This window comes from Vombatus ursinus, unplaced genomic scaffold (genome assembly GCF_900497805.2).
Source record: "Vombatus ursinus unplaced genomic scaffold, bare-nosed wombat genome assembly UNPS02014931.1, whole genome shotgun sequence".
Classification (NCBI taxonomy): Eukaryota; Metazoa; Chordata; class Mammalia; order Diprotodontia; family Vombatidae; genus Vombatus; species Vombatus ursinus.
Window position 1 is genome coordinate 936,179 of NW_020954709.1, and position 15,833 is coordinate 952,011.

Here is a 15,833-nt window from a genome sequence, read left to right on the forward strand (position 1 = left end):
AATTAGCAATTATATAGCAATATATATGATTGGTCATTTAAGTCCTCCTTTACATCTATAGAATGTTTTATAGTTGAATTTCTGCAGATCTTGANCAATCATTTAAGTCCTCCTTTACATCTATAGAATGTTTTATAGTTGAATTTCTGCAGATCTTGAGTTAGTCTTAGTAGGTCAATGCTTGTGTATTTTATGTACTTTGAAGTCATTATAAGAGGAATATCTTTCCATCGTTTCCTTCTGGTTCTTGAATTTCAGTTACATAAAATTGAAAAGATTTTGTACAAACAAAATCAACATAGCAAAGAGGGGGAAATGTCAGTTGGAGAAAAAAATTTTCATATGAAATATTTCTGATAAATGCTGAATATCCAATATATATTGCCAATTAATAAAAATATATGACCAAGAGCCAGTAAATGGTAAAAACAGAAAAAGTAGATTTTGGAGAGACTATGGGAAGAAACACTAGTATAATGCTAATGAAACTGTAAATTGATTCAACCATTCTAGAAAATAATTTTGTTTATATATACAAAAAAATAGCTACAAGATTCAGGACACTTCTAGACAACACAGATGCCATTTCTAGGCAACATGCGCCAAGGAGAATAAGGAAAAAATGAAAGGTTCTATACATTCCCAGCAGTATTTGTGTGTGTGTGTGTGCGTGTGTGTGTGTGTGTGCGTGTGTGTGTGTGTGTGTGTGTGTGTGTGTGTGTGTGTGTGTGGCAGCAAAGTACTGGACTGTATGGCCACTGTATGTCTAAACAAAATATGATATGTGAATTTCCTGGAATATTAATTGCAGCATATGAAACAGCAAACATGAAGTACTTAGATAAAAATGGGAAGATTTGTAGTGACTGAGGCAGAGTAAAGTAAAACCAGGAGGACAAAGTACACAGCAATGTAAATATAAAGACCAAAGACCAAAACAACCTCCAAGATAACAACAACAACAACAACAAAAAACCCACTTAAATGCTTTGTAGTTACAATGACCTTCCTTAGCCCAATAGAGAGATGAGGAAAAAAAATGATCGTCTCTTTTTGTTGAAGACATGGGGCATTTTGGGTGTGGAATATGATATATACTTCTAGAAACACCTGATGAGTTCATTGGTTTTACTTATTTTTTTTCCCATTGAGTACAGAGGAATGTTCACTGTATATGGGAGAAGAAAGACATTCAGGTATTCAGTAATCTTTTGATATGAAAACAAAGGCATCAATAAAACTTTTTTAAAATAATATTTTAACTACATACTGGGTAAAAGTTTTAATTTTTAAAATCTAAAAACTCTGAATTAAATCTTACGTTATAGTGAGGTCAGCCAAGATGGTGTAGTAGGAGCAAATATTACACCCAAGCTTTCCCCCAACAACTGTTCCACAAAGATCTAGAAAATGCACCAGTGTGAGTCTTAATAAAAAAAAAAAGAAACCCTAGAAAAATTACAAAGAATCATTTTTGCAGCCCAGGTCAGAATAGGAAGATAGGCAAAGAGGAGGGAAAGTAGCAAAGTGTTGGGCTGGGACTGAACTTGGACCTGCCAGTGGTTATGTATCAGGGGCAAGAAAACATTCCAGATCTAGCAGAGAAGGGCATGATGTTATGCACAGAGCAGGAACAGAAGATAAATGGCAGCTCTATCACTTACTGGTCATATGACTAGTGCCAGTCAAAGGTGCAATGCAAACTGAGGTAGGGACCTGTGCTTAGCCAAGCTCTGAGCTGTGTACTGAGGAAGGGGTAAGTACATAAGCATGCAGAAGCTAGGTAGCTCTAACTCCAAGAACAGAGGAGGGTCTCAGATCCAATCCCCAACCCAAACTGAAGCCTGTCATAGAATAATCATGGCAGGAAGCTCTAGCCAAAGGGGAACTTGCAGGGTTTTCCAGTTGATTCACAGTGGCTAAATCCAGCAGCAGTATCCTCAAAGCCAAGTCAGAAACTTTCAAAGCTCAGATAAGGAGGGCAATGCTCAGACTTCAACTTGGATCAGACTGCTTTGGGCGCACTGAAAGCTAACAGATCCCCAGACCAAACTGTCCCTGAAATTCTGGAATAAAGCAATACCCAGTACCCTCACGAAAGCAGCAGCACAAGCCAACAGGACACAAAACAGGACCAAGCACATCCCATAGTTTCCTTCAAGAAATACAGAGGGCCTGGCCAAAGTAAGGAATTAAAGCTGAAAGAATAAGGAAAAAATAATCCCATCACAAAGAGATATTTTAGTCTAACATATACTTAATACACAAACCCAGAAGAAGAGAATAACTCTAAAATATTTACAACCACAGACACAAAGATAAAATTACAGCTTGAGCACAAGTTCAACTAGAATGCCTAGAAGACTTGGAGCAAGATTTCTTTTAAAGCTAAAATGATTTTATAAATGAAATGTAGGTACTAAAGAAAAGAATTAGAAAGGACATGATTGTGTTTGGAGGAAAGAAATCAGAACTATGGGGAAAAGAAATTGGAAAGTAAATTAACAATCTGGCACAAGAGGTACAAAACCTCAACCAAGCAATAGGTTTCTTGAAAATTAGAATGCACCAAACAGAAGCTAATGGCTCTATGAGACAATAAGAAATATTAATACAATGTCAAAAGACTGAAGAAATTTTTAAAAAGCAGAAAATAGTTCATATCCAAAACAACTGACCCGGAAAAGAGATCAGAGAGAGATAATTTAAGAATCATTGCACTACCTAAAAGCCATGACCAAAAACAAAATGATCCTAGACATCCTATTTCAAGAAACCATAAAAGAATGCCCAGATCTCTTAGAAATAGAAGGTAAAGTAAACATAATAAGAATTCACAAGTCACCTCATTAAAAAAATAAAACTCCAAATAAAAACTCCCAGTAACATTATATCTTCACTGTTGCTCAGTGAAAACAGAAAAGAAAATATATAGCTTACTTACCGTGACAAGGCTGTAGTGATTGGGAAAGGTTTTTGTTGGATATACTGGTCTCAAATTTGTAGTATATGTTCCACAATTTTCTAAAGGCAAAAAAAGATTATCATTAATTACTATATAAGTTTTATCACCAGCTTAGCTTCTTTTAGAAATAGATGGAACATTAATATCAGCAACTATCACAGGAATAATGAAATTGGTCTTGGGTTTTAAAAAGATGTCAAATAAAATTGCATAAATCATTCTAATGTAATTCTAATGTACGTAGAAATCCAACACTAAAGTTCTACAACGTTTGATCGTACCTTGGAAGCCACTACAGCTTTTCCACATACTACAGTGGAACATTGAGTTCTGCCAAGTCCTAACAAGTTAGAAAAGCTTCTAATATTCTCAAAGACAAAATGCACCATACTATGTACAAGGATCAGTCTAAATTTGCAAAGACTTAATACTAGGAGATTAAACAACAAATGATAATTTCTTTTTTTTTTCCTCAGCAACTCTTGATGAAAATCTACCAATGCATAAAGAACTTGCAAATTCCATTAATTGAAGTAGAACGCACATAGACAAACTCCTTGATAACTGAAGTACAAATAATGAAAGAAAGCTAAGCAATTAATTCCACATTAATCAACAAACATTAAACATGATACAAAAATGCATACCAAATTTCATTTTTAAATTTAAAATATTTATCAATTTATAAGCAATAAAAGTCTTTAGATGAATTTATTAATATTTAAAAATAAATAGATGCGATGTGTTTTATTTTATTTAATAAATGTGTAGGAGAAGGCTAGTGTGAAGCTATGGGATAAGACTCAATGTGAAATCAGAAAATCTGTGTTTGAATCACAGCTCTGTCATTCTGCCATCTGTGTGAACTTGGGCCAGTTATAAAGAGGCTGGATAACATTATCTTTATCATCCCTTTCCGATCTAAATCTATGAACCTATGAAAATTTTAGCAAAAATCAAGTCATCTTTCTACTGACTAACACTGTAATTTCAGAGATGCTTTTTCTTGATTTCTGATAGGTCTGTCATTGACAGTGACTCCTACCTAACAAGTTTGGAGTTCCTATACCTGTAATTATCACACTTGAATCCATAACCTAACCTCCCTCTATAAGCCAATGACTGTATGCACAAGTGAAACTTTCTTCAATATAGGACATGTTAATCTTCCTTTAAAGAAAAAAATCATTTCATACTAATTAATGGGGGTGACCTATTCATTAATATACTCTTTAAAGTTTTGATTTTAGTATTTAGTATTTTCTCAAAGTAAGGTTTAACCATATTGCCCAAACTAGTTGGTGCAGTGGATACAGTGCCAGGTCCAGAGTCAAGAAGGATCTGAGTTCAAATCTAGATTCAGATACTTACTAACTGTGTGACCCTGGGCAACTCACTTAACCCTATTTGACTCAGTTTCCTCATCTGTAAAATGAGCTGGAGAAGGAAATGGCAAATCACTCCAATATCTTTGCCAAGAAAATTTCAAATGGGGTCATGAAGAGTAGAATAAACCATTACTTTTTAATCAGGCAATGTTTCAATGGATCTATAATCTCCTCAAAATGAGTACTCCCTCAAATGCAAATTTCAACCCATTTACATCTTTGTCATTCATAAATCTTCTGTAGATTTTCCAGTAAATCCTTCAAAGGAAGTCTATTCATCAATATTTCAAGAGCCTTCCTTTAGGTCTCTTGACATTACTGAAGCCCCTAGACAATATATAAGCTGTCATTTTTTCTATATAATTCATCATTGATATACTGTACATCTTACTTGTGCCCAAATGCAACTTGTCATTGCCTTTTGGGTGAACTTGCAATTTTGATTCCTTAAAGAATGTATTATTCCATGACTTGTAGCCCAATAGCATTGCTGGAAAAGTTTTGATAGTAAGATTTTTTTTTTTGCTTGGGAAAAAATGGGGAAACTAGAAGCACTGAACAATTTCCAGATAAAAAACTGATAAATAATAGTATGTATGGGATGGTTTTACATATAAATGTGTATGTATGTATGTTTGTGTCTGTGTGTGTGTATATATACATACATATATATTTACATACTACATATTTGTGTCTAATGGTAGCCATCTCTAGGGTGGGACAGTAGAGGGAAGAAAAAAAGGGGGGGAAAAAGAAAGTTATATGATAATTATTATATATTTAAAAGGAATAGCAAATTATATGTAATAGATTTGCAGTTTTATGTGCAGTCATCTTTTTTATTCTACTATATTATGGAAATTCTTGTTTTAGTTCTTAAGTTCAGAATAAAATAAAACAAAACAATTTGGACTACTCTCATATGTTTAATTTTGGGCTCACCAATCTTCAATGTCTATATAAGATATATTTGTAATTAAATTTGTCTATCATAGTCTCAAAAATGGGTGTTTTAAATTTCCTTGATCTTCTTCTGTGTCTACTTATATTAAATCTTTTTTCCTAGTTGTAGATCTAATTATAGAGGATCAGCAGCATTATGGAGCTTGATGTCATCAAAACAATGGCTCTTATAAACAGGAAGATCTCACCATCCATCAGGAATCTTTCCATATTGATTCTCACCTGGATGCATTCAATACCAGTGGCAAAAATCTTTAACATGCAACTTCCTGCTTCTTTCTTGTTATCAATAATCAAAAGATCAAGCAAAATTATCTTTGTTGCATCTAGGAAGAAATCTTATGATCTAAATTCATACCTGAAAGATACCTTATTGGTAAAAAGTGTTGAAGCAAGTACTTTTTCCCACCAAATCAAATACTGTTTTTATAGTCAACAAACAGTTAAGACCTATAAATTATTGCATTTTCTGCAACTATCAGTCAATTGTGTGACAGTAAAGATGTGATCTGCTATAAGATATTAACAGCATGGCAGCCACTGATGAGAACTAGCCTCAGACTAGTCTAAGCATAAATAAAAGTAAGAGTTTGGGGCCACACTTCTGGTCACTAGCAAAGGCAGCTACCTGGGAAGTACAAACAATTTCACTTCATTTTTGCCTCATAGTTTGTACCTGGCTAACCTGTGGATTTATTTTTTTTTTTAATTTGTAACACAAAACAAACTACCTCAAGACCATTAATTATTCTATGTTATCTGATTTTGGCAGCACAATGATGAATTCAGGATTGTGATTTTATCTTACCTCAGATAAAATTCCTTTCCTTTACTACTAATAAACTTCTGACATCCAATCTCAAACCATGCGTGCTTAGATGTTAAGCATGGATTCATGAAAATTAAATGCTTAATAGAGAATACTTACTATTTGGTAATGCTTACTTATACAGGGATTTTTTCCATGGTAAAACTAATTTGAGAGGGGGCACACACAAAATAGCCTTCTTCTATCAATTGTTTAAAATAATGTAATCAATTAATTGGATTAAATTCTTATCCTACTATGGAAAACATTATCACTTAGAAGTCTCAAAAGATTAATCTAAGAAAAATTAATTCTTTTATGCACATCAGAGGAATTTTGATACCTTAAACAAAATAAAGATCACACATTGACATATACCACACTGTAATTATTATTTTGGAAAATCAAAAGAACAACTATTAAAATGGTTTATAAGCCAACTAAGACTCCAGAATTTAAGTTCCACAAATGGGTATAAAGTCAAATCTTTCAAAGCTTGGAAAAAACAGAGCATTAACCAAATCCATATTAGTCATTAGCATCATGTTGTTCTTCAGTCATTTTCGGTCATGTCTGACTCTGTGACCCTATTTGGGGCTTTCTTGGTAGAGATACTGGAGTAGTTTGCCATTTCTTTTTCCAGCTCATTTTACAGATGAGGAAACTGAGGCAAACCATGTTAAGCGACTTGCCCAGGGTCACACAGTTAATAAAAATTGAGGCCAGATTTGAACTCAGGAAAATGAGTCTTCTTAACTCCAGAGCTGGCACTCTGTCCACTGTGCCACTGAGCTGCTCCATTAGCATCACAGCTATGTCCTAACTACTTCCCTAGGAATATGACCCTTATGATATAAGTCAATTTTTAAAAATGAATGTTTACTTTCTTCTATTTTGCCCCAATAGAATGGTAAGTATAATAGACTAGGGTGATGACAATGAGAAAAATTCCGTAGTTTTAAATACCCAAGTACACCCCATCCTTCCTCACTAGTAAAGACAATGGGGCTTTAAGAGAAAAATGGATCCTCATAAAGTTGTTTGTTAATATGATTTAAATCTTTGGCATGAATTATTGCATCAGTAATACATGCAGTGTTTTGTACACAATGATCAATTAGCAGAGGCTGTTGATGGAAATGAATAAATTGGGTGGATTTATTAGAAGCAATTAGTATACAAAGTTTCCATGCTTTTCCCTTCTACATAAGAACTATGGTTCTAGGGATAAACCAATATTCTAACAGGAATTCAATTTCTTGCTTAAAGTTTAAAATTCTAGCTATCCACATCCAAAGAAAGAACTATGGAGTTTGAATGCAGATCGAATCATACTATTTTGCTATTTTTTTTTCTTCTGTTGTGTTTTGTTTCCTCTTTCTGGTGGTTCCTCCTACTGGTTCTAATTCTTATTTACAACATCACTAATGTGAAAATATGTTTAATAGGAATGTATATGTATAGCCTATATCAGATTTCATGCTTGGAGAGGGAGGGAGAGAAAAATTTAAAACTCAAAACCTTATGGAAGTGATTGTTGATAAATTAAAATAAATTAATTAAAGTTTGTTTTAATTTTTTAAAAAAGTTTAAAATTCTACCTTTAAATCCAAAAAAAATATATATATATATATATGTGAAGAATTTCTATTTATTATAGGAAGTCAAACTTCTGGGAAAGAACAAACACAAATAAAATGGCTAAGACCAATGATTCTAAAATAATTGTCACTATTACAGCTTTATGTAAAGCAAGGAATTACAGCAATCCCAAATGTTAAGCACTATTTAGTTATCTATCATACAGCTGCTCTAGCCTCTTACAGTCATGGATGGTTAAGAAAAAGAAAAACAAAATCCAGAATTCTACTGGTACTTTTCCAAGCATGTTTGCCATCATCAACTCTTTCATTGAAAAATCACATTGCCATGTTTAACAGTAAAGTTACTCACGTAGTTTCCTAATAACAGGAAGAAGTCCACCCCAAGTGTGCAAATATTCTGCCCTGAAGCCATCCAAGGAAAACAAAATGGTAGGCGGAATTTCAAACCTAGGTCATAAGAAAAAGCTGTTTTTAGGAAAGGGCATTTTGATGAACTTTATCCTTCCTTTTGATACTCCTCCATAATGAAGAATTTTCCACTAAGATGGGAGTGAAAAAAGAGCCAGACATAAATCTTGTCAAAAAAAAAACTTTACATGCACAGGTATATAAACATCATGGTTTTTGAGATAACAGAAGCACAAGAAGAAGGTCTCCTGTATGTTAAACCCCACTTATGGTAGAGGAAGGGAAAGATATGGACAAGGATCTTAGAGGATTAGGAGTTACTGATTTTATGTGTGTATATACATGTATTGCACCTAAATATCTAATCTATATGTGTGTGTGTGTGTGTGTGTGTGTTGCATATAAATATCTAAATAACATGGTACAGTAGACAGGAAACTGCCTACCTGCAGTAAGGAAGATCTGGGTTCAAGCCCCACTTCTGACACATACTTACTGTGCAACTTTGGACAAATCACTAAACCTCTCAGTGCCCCCAGACAACTTCTTAAGACTATAAGTTATAGCTTAGTTACTCATATATTTTGGCAGAAGACATTCTCAGTTAAAACAAAATTACATATATCCATATATAGAGGTGCCATATATGTATGTTATATACACTTATATAGACAGAGTTTTCATGATACACAGATTTTATATAATATTTTTATTAAGTATTCACATACTATTTTATCAATCAAAAAGCATCTATCAAATACCTATTGTGTGTCAGACACTGAGGATATAGAGACAAAAATGAAATAGTCCCTGTCTTCAAGGAGCTTACATTCTATCAGGGTGCAGGTTATGGAGGAGAGGAGGAGAGAAAACATATACAAGTACAAATAAAAGACTACATATACATGCACAAATATGTATATATAAAATATATATTCAGTCATGTCTAACATACACATATATAAGTGTACATAAAATATATCCCATCAAGGGGATCAGGAAAGACTTCACGAAAATGTAGCACTGGAGCAAAGCTTTAAAAGAAACCAGAGATACTTAGAGGTGAAAAAATCATCACTTATAGATGACGACAAGATTATCAACATTATGAATCACATTTTAGAAAGATTCTCACGACTTTAACTATGAAATAGTCATAAATCACTGCAACTCTCATAAGGTGTTTCCAATACTTTCAGAGAAGATGAATAATAAGTGTATTCCAGGCATGGGGAAGGGAGAGGAGGGTCAGCCGGAGCAAAGGCGCAAAGACAAGAGATAAAGTATCATGCATGAAGATCACCAAGAAGACAAGTTTAGCTTTACCAGAAAGCATGGGAAGAGGAGTGATGTATATACTAAGCCTGGAAAGGAGGGTGGAGACAAACTATGAAGGACTTTCATTTTATTTTATTTTATTTTACTTTATTTTGGTGAGGCAATCAGGGTTAAGTGACTTGCCCAGGGTCACATAAGTAGTAAGTGTCAAGTGTCTGAGGCCAGATTTGAACTCAGGTCCTCCTGACTCCGAGGCCAGAGCTCTATCCATTGCACCACCGAGCTGCCCTTGAAGGACTTTTAATGTTAAAGAGTTGAATCTGTATTTTGAAACCACAAGTTATAGAGCCAATAGCCATTATTTAATAGGGAACTGTCTTGGTAAGGTCTGTGCTTCAGAAAAACGACTCTGGCAGCTCACTTGGGTGAAGGGAAACTTGAATTAGGGAGGCCAATTGGGAGGCTATTGCAATCATACAGATGAGAGGTGATGAGGTTATGACCTAGTATCATGGTAATGTGAGTAAAAAAAAGAGGACAAATTGAAAGATATCTGAGGCTTCACTGATGTAAGGAGGAAACACCATCTATCAATACTAACTAGTAACTCTTCTGCAATTTAAAGAACTGTGAGGGGATATTAGAAGTTAAGTACATATAGCCAGTATGTGTCAAAGTTGGGGCTTGAATCTGGATCTTCCTGACTCCCAAGCTAGCTCTCTCCATCTATAATACTCCATATATGTATATAAAATTCATGTATAACATATATATACATTCATATAAGTATATATAATAGTCTTTAATAGAAAGCATAGTATGAGATGCATCAAAAGCAGTTCATTTAAAAAAAACACAAGATAGAGTCAGAAAAACTGGGTTTAGGTCTATCACAACTCTTGACTATGAGACTTCTGACAGATCACTTCACCATTTCCAACTTACTTGTTCCTCTACAGAATGAGATGGCATGACTAGGTGATCTCTAGGGTGCCTTCCAGCTATAATATTCTATTGTGTTCTGTTGTATTCTATTCTATCTGAATCATTGGATTTTTACCAATAATCAGGTTCAATTAAACAATTTTAAGGATGATCAGCTATATTCAACAGTAGGATCATCATGGAAAGAATTATAGAGTAATTAAAAATTATTTAATTGTCATTAAAAAGTGTAGCAGTAGTCAGTTGAATATGTCATCAGTATTCAGAAGAAACAGAAACAGTAAGAAAAGACTTGCCTGAAATTTCCCTTATTATTTAGCAAAATTTCCCTTGTCTGAAAATCTAGCTGGGAAATCTAATAGATTTTTATGACTCTGAGATTTTAACCATGTAGGAAGTATAGCCACAATTTCATAAGAAGGAGATATTCTTTAAAACATATATACATTTTCCTTTGTCCCCATACAAAATAGTTATTAGAGATGAAAACAAATTGTTTAAGATTATTAATTCAAACAATCAGCTATTATTAAACACACTTCAGAATCTCTCACGACTTTAATTGTGAGGTAATCATATCTCACTACACCCTCTTATTTCTATCACTTTTAAAAATAATGTATGCCTTCTCATAAATAGCATACTTAGACACTAATGGATCTATCAGTTCATCATTGTGAGGACTCCCAAATACCCACATCACAATTTACTCATAGTCTATCACTCTAGGTGACTCGTCACAATACTCTCAAACATATCCACTGGGAGTTCATTCAACCCATTTTGGGAGCTTTCTTAGTAAATTAACATTAGTCAGATATCAAAGGAACATGAAGACTATCCATCAGATGTCCCTCATCACCAATGGACTAGCACATCTTCTTTTCTAGTTAAATATCTGTTTAATGATTAGTCCTTCCTTGGTTGGTATTATGTTGTAGCCTACTCATACCCACATGTACTTTTCCATTATACCATCACTAGAAGAATGTTATTGTTAAAAAAAGGATTAGTCTTTGTTTTGGGGAGAAGTTGGGGAACATTAGAAGCACTGCAAAGTTTCCCAAAGAAATCCACCTTATTGTCAGTCTCCTAGTTAATGGAACTAGTTTATTCTCCAGGTACCACATCCATTCAGACTTTATATACTAATGTACCAGCTCAATATGTTGTATCCAACTATATTTCATTGTCTGGACAATTTTCAGAAGAATAACCCTATAAACGATACAGGGCTTTTAAAAGAAACAGTCTTTTTTGTACAATATCCACTCTCACTTCTTAATTTTGTACAACATCCACAAATATCCACTCTCACTTCTTAATTTATACCAAAGTAGCAAATGTATTTCTTAAAACTATGAAACAAAATTGTGATTATTTTTTATCTAAATTTAATTCAAACACTTATTAATTATACACAAGGCACTGTGCTAGATACTAAAGGAGATACAAAGATGAATATAGCATGGTTTCTCCCTTAAGAAACTTACAATCATAACACACCTATACACATATAATTATAATTTTAAAAAATAAGTGTATATATGAGAAACAAAGTGTTATAAGAATTCAGAAAAGAAAGAGATTGCTTCCAACTAATGTGAAGGAGTTTCATGCAAAAGGCAAACTAAGTGGAATCTTAAAGAATAAAGTCAGATTGCTACAGATGGAGAGGGAGGGAGGTCATTCAATCAACAAGTATTTATTAAGCCTTCATTATACCCCAGCACCTGTGCTAGGCTCTGGGAATACAAAGACAAAAAGCCAAATCCTTAACATCAAGGTGCTTATCTTATCGGAGAAAAAAATATGTCCACACATAAATATATATGCGCAAAATAAATAAAAGCTAAATTGGGGGATAGGATGAGGCACTAACATTTGGGGTTATCTAGGAGTTAGTTTTGAGCTGAGTTTTTCAGAAACAATGAATTCTAAGAGGTGTAGGTAAGGAGGGAGAGCATTCCAAGAATGGGGAAAAGACTGAGCAAAAACATGGGAAAATCAGGAATGTTATGAGAAAAATCAGGAATGTTAGTTTGGCTGAATCATAGAGTGCATTTAGATGAATGATGCATGTAATAGAGGCATGAAAATTATAGGAAAATGTGAGTTCTGGAAGTAATTCAGTTTGGCAAAAACAGAGTAAAAGGAAGGCGATAGTGTGAGACTAGGAGGGAAAAGGAGTTTAAAGCCCAAATGTGAAAAAACTGAAGATCTAAGAAGTAGTTGATTCAATATAACCATATTATATTAAATAGACCAGTATACTCTGGTGTAAAATAAAACATTTCACAAGATTTTGGGATAGTTATTTACCATCCCACTGTACACCATTGAGGATGGGGAAGGGGAGCATAGAAGATCTCTCTTAAATATGGTGAAGGGATTTTTTTAAAGCAGAGGGGGAAAAATGGATAGTCACTCATCATCTTACCCCGTTGGACACTGAGGCTCAAGAATGTTTTCACATGTTTCTTCTACCCAACTTTTCTCACCTAAAAAGAAGATTTTTAAAGAAATAAAAATTTATTTGGACAAATATAAGATTATCAAGAACTATGATGCTGGCACATCACCAAAAGGAAACATTTTTTAAAACCTTTAAAATGTTCAGGCTAGCATGATGAAATATCAAAGTATATAAGGAATGGTTACATCTCTAGTAACATTTAATCGAACATCAGGAAAAATGGGAGAATGTTTAAGAGAGTAGTCTAACATAGGATTGTTTTACCAAGGATGACATATGCTTGCTGGATACATCTACCTCAGCTTCCTCAAATGTAAAATGGTGATAATAATAGCAACTACCTCCCAAGGTTATTGTGAGGATCAAATGAGATAATATTTGTAAAGAGCTTAGTAAAGGGCTTGGCACATAGTAGGCACTTAATAAATGCTTTCTCATTTTGTTTCATTTTTATAAAATTTTGATATTAGATTTCTTCACTTTCCATTTTTGGGGTTTTCCAGCTACAACTTATAGAACATCTAAATCCCCAACATCTAAATCCCCATGTCATTAGGAAAAAAAAATCTTAATTCTTAATCAATTCACTCTCATACTCATACAGTCAGGCTTCACAGGATTTCAAGGAACTGTGGTTCATGGCATACAATTTATACCTCCTTCTGCACCTGCCATAGTTAAGACATACTTGTAAAAACCTGTTAATATTGGTTTACTGTTTTCCTATCCACTGTTTCATTTGATTCTCCTAGCAACTCCATGATGGATCAATCAATATTGGCAGATACAAAATTCATTTTTGAGCAGGGAGAAACTAAGCTTCTTTTATAGATGAGGAAATGGAGGTCCAGAAATTAACTTGACCTGCCTAAGGTCACTCAGAGGATGTGACACAGGTTGGATTGTATCCCAGGGCTTCTACATCCAGAGAGCATTCTTTTTTATCAAACAATATTCTGTCCCTTTATCTTTCTTTTACAAATTGGGCAATCAAGGGAGAGAGCAGTTATACAACTTGCTCAAGATCACAGAGTCAATCATAAGTGTCAGAGACATACTTAGAATCAAAGTCTCTCAAATCCTATTCTAGGGCCTTTCCTCATTGCCATTATCTGTGCTTGTGATGTAGGCACAATTCTCCCCTCCTCCTCTCAACCATGATTGTCAGAAGAGCTCTCTCCACCTTCCTCCCAAGGTTTAAATATGAAGCATGATCCAAAGTCCAGGAAACATCTGCAAAGATTTTAGCCTATTATTCAAACAAAATCAAGTCAAGAACTCTTACCTTGGCAAACAGAGTCATAGTTAATGCAGCAGTCACTCTTGTCCTTGCAGTCATCCGTACAAGAGCAGTGACTTTTTGGTAGTCTTTTCTCACCACACCTGAATTTGCTGCAAGTCCATATATGCTCTGAACCAAAAGAAAAAAAAAAGTTAAATAAAATGTTTTCTGATTTAGATACAATGCAGTCACCAACATAAACACCCCTCTGGAGGTCAAATGCTGATGTCTCAGGTCTGACTTCCATTGACTGTATATACTTTAAGGTTAAGATTTATATAAACTCTGTTCTTACCTGCATACAATCACATAAAATTTTGAGCTTAGCTCTCGAGGGAATGAGTATCAAGATAACAAACTGAAAATATGCAACTACCGCTAGTTTAAAACAATTTCACATTTTAAAAACTAAGACATCCTCCCCTATTATAATGGGAAAAAAATCACAGCACCAATTCTCCTTTGCCTTACTGCCACAAAGATGTAGGTACTATGCCTCTGCCTTTGCCCAGCCCCGAAACGCCTGAATTTTCATCTGTACCATATTGAGTGTTGTGAAATTATATATTCATAAAACGCCACTTATTTGTTTCGGTTTTTGTTTTTTTTAAAGATTGATCTCTGAAATTTCATAGCTCATTTAAGCCACATTCTCCTAGTGATGCTATCTAGGTATAAATCATGGTACATCACAATCTCAGAAAAATCATAATTCTCAGTGACCACTAATATAGTGTTTTGAGGTTGCAAAGCCTTTTGCAAATATTATCTCATTTAATCCTCAAAACAACCCTAAGAGGTAGGTGCTATTATTTTTCCCATTTTACAGATGAGGAAAACGAGAGAAACAAAGGTTAAGTGACTTGCCCAGGATCACACAACTAGTAAATATCTGTGCTACATTTGAACTCAGGTCTTCCTGACTTCAGGTCCAGTGTTCTATTCACTATACTACCTAGCTGCATGCTGGGTCTAAGCAGGCTCCAGACCATTATTAATAAAACGTATATAATAATTGGCACAAAAAACATCTACAAGAATATGACTGACTGGAAAAGGAAGTGAACTGCTTACCCAATGTTATAATAGCTGGGAGAGAGACAATCTGTTATACTGGTACCCATAAAATATTGAATGTGAGAATGTGCATAGCTTGTGATCTGCTCAGGTGGAGAGAACACCCATGTCAATGCAATTATGGAGCCACTGAATGATTAAAGTATGAATCTGCAAAGTATGTAACTAATAACATTTTTGGTCAAAGATTAAGATTAGACAGATGCCCAAGACTTCATGCTTTAATAACCTTTAATAAGTCTATAATGACTAGAAACAGGATAACTAAAGAATTAATGCATCAGACAGCCCCTAAGAACCAAGCTCAAATGCAAAGTTCAGAGGAAGAAATTTATTTGACATGCACTAAAAAGAAACACATTCATACTTCTATCATGTCACTACTAAAAAAAATAGTATTAGAACATAAATGTTTTAAAGGTCATTTTTTTAAATAGCTAAATAAGTTGGAATTTAAAAATAAAATAAATTTCCTATGAAAAAGTGACCTATGTAGCCAAAAGCTGTGTCTACACATTCTTCTTAGATTAAAAAAAAAAAAAGTTAAGCTCCTGCCTTGGTCATACACAGAATATGATTGTGCCTTTCATCTTTTTATTTGAACTTATTTTTTACTGTAAACTTAGTCATCAAAAAAAA

The 15,833-nt window shown here is 34.0% G+C and overlaps 1 protein-coding gene across 2 annotated transcripts in view; it reads right to left on the bottom strand.

Moving 5' to 3' along the window:
• Positions 1-15,833, bottom strand: part of LOC114029386 (ectonucleotide pyrophosphatase/phosphodiesterase family member 1-like) — a 108,727-nt gene that overhangs the window by 49,947 nt on the left and 42,947 nt on the right. For both annotated transcript variants that reach the window (XM_027843786.1, XM_027843788.1), the window contains exons 4-7: positions 14,121-14,246; positions 12,800-12,860; positions 8,078-8,175; positions 2,945-3,024 (exon numbers count right to left, since the gene is read on the bottom strand). In XM_027843786.1, the coding sequence (XP_027699587.1) occupies positions 2,945-3,024; positions 8,078-8,175; positions 12,800-12,860; positions 14,121-14,246 (365 nt within the window). The remainder of the gene's footprint in view (positions 1-2,944; positions 3,025-8,077; positions 8,176-12,799; positions 12,861-14,120; positions 14,247-15,833) is intronic.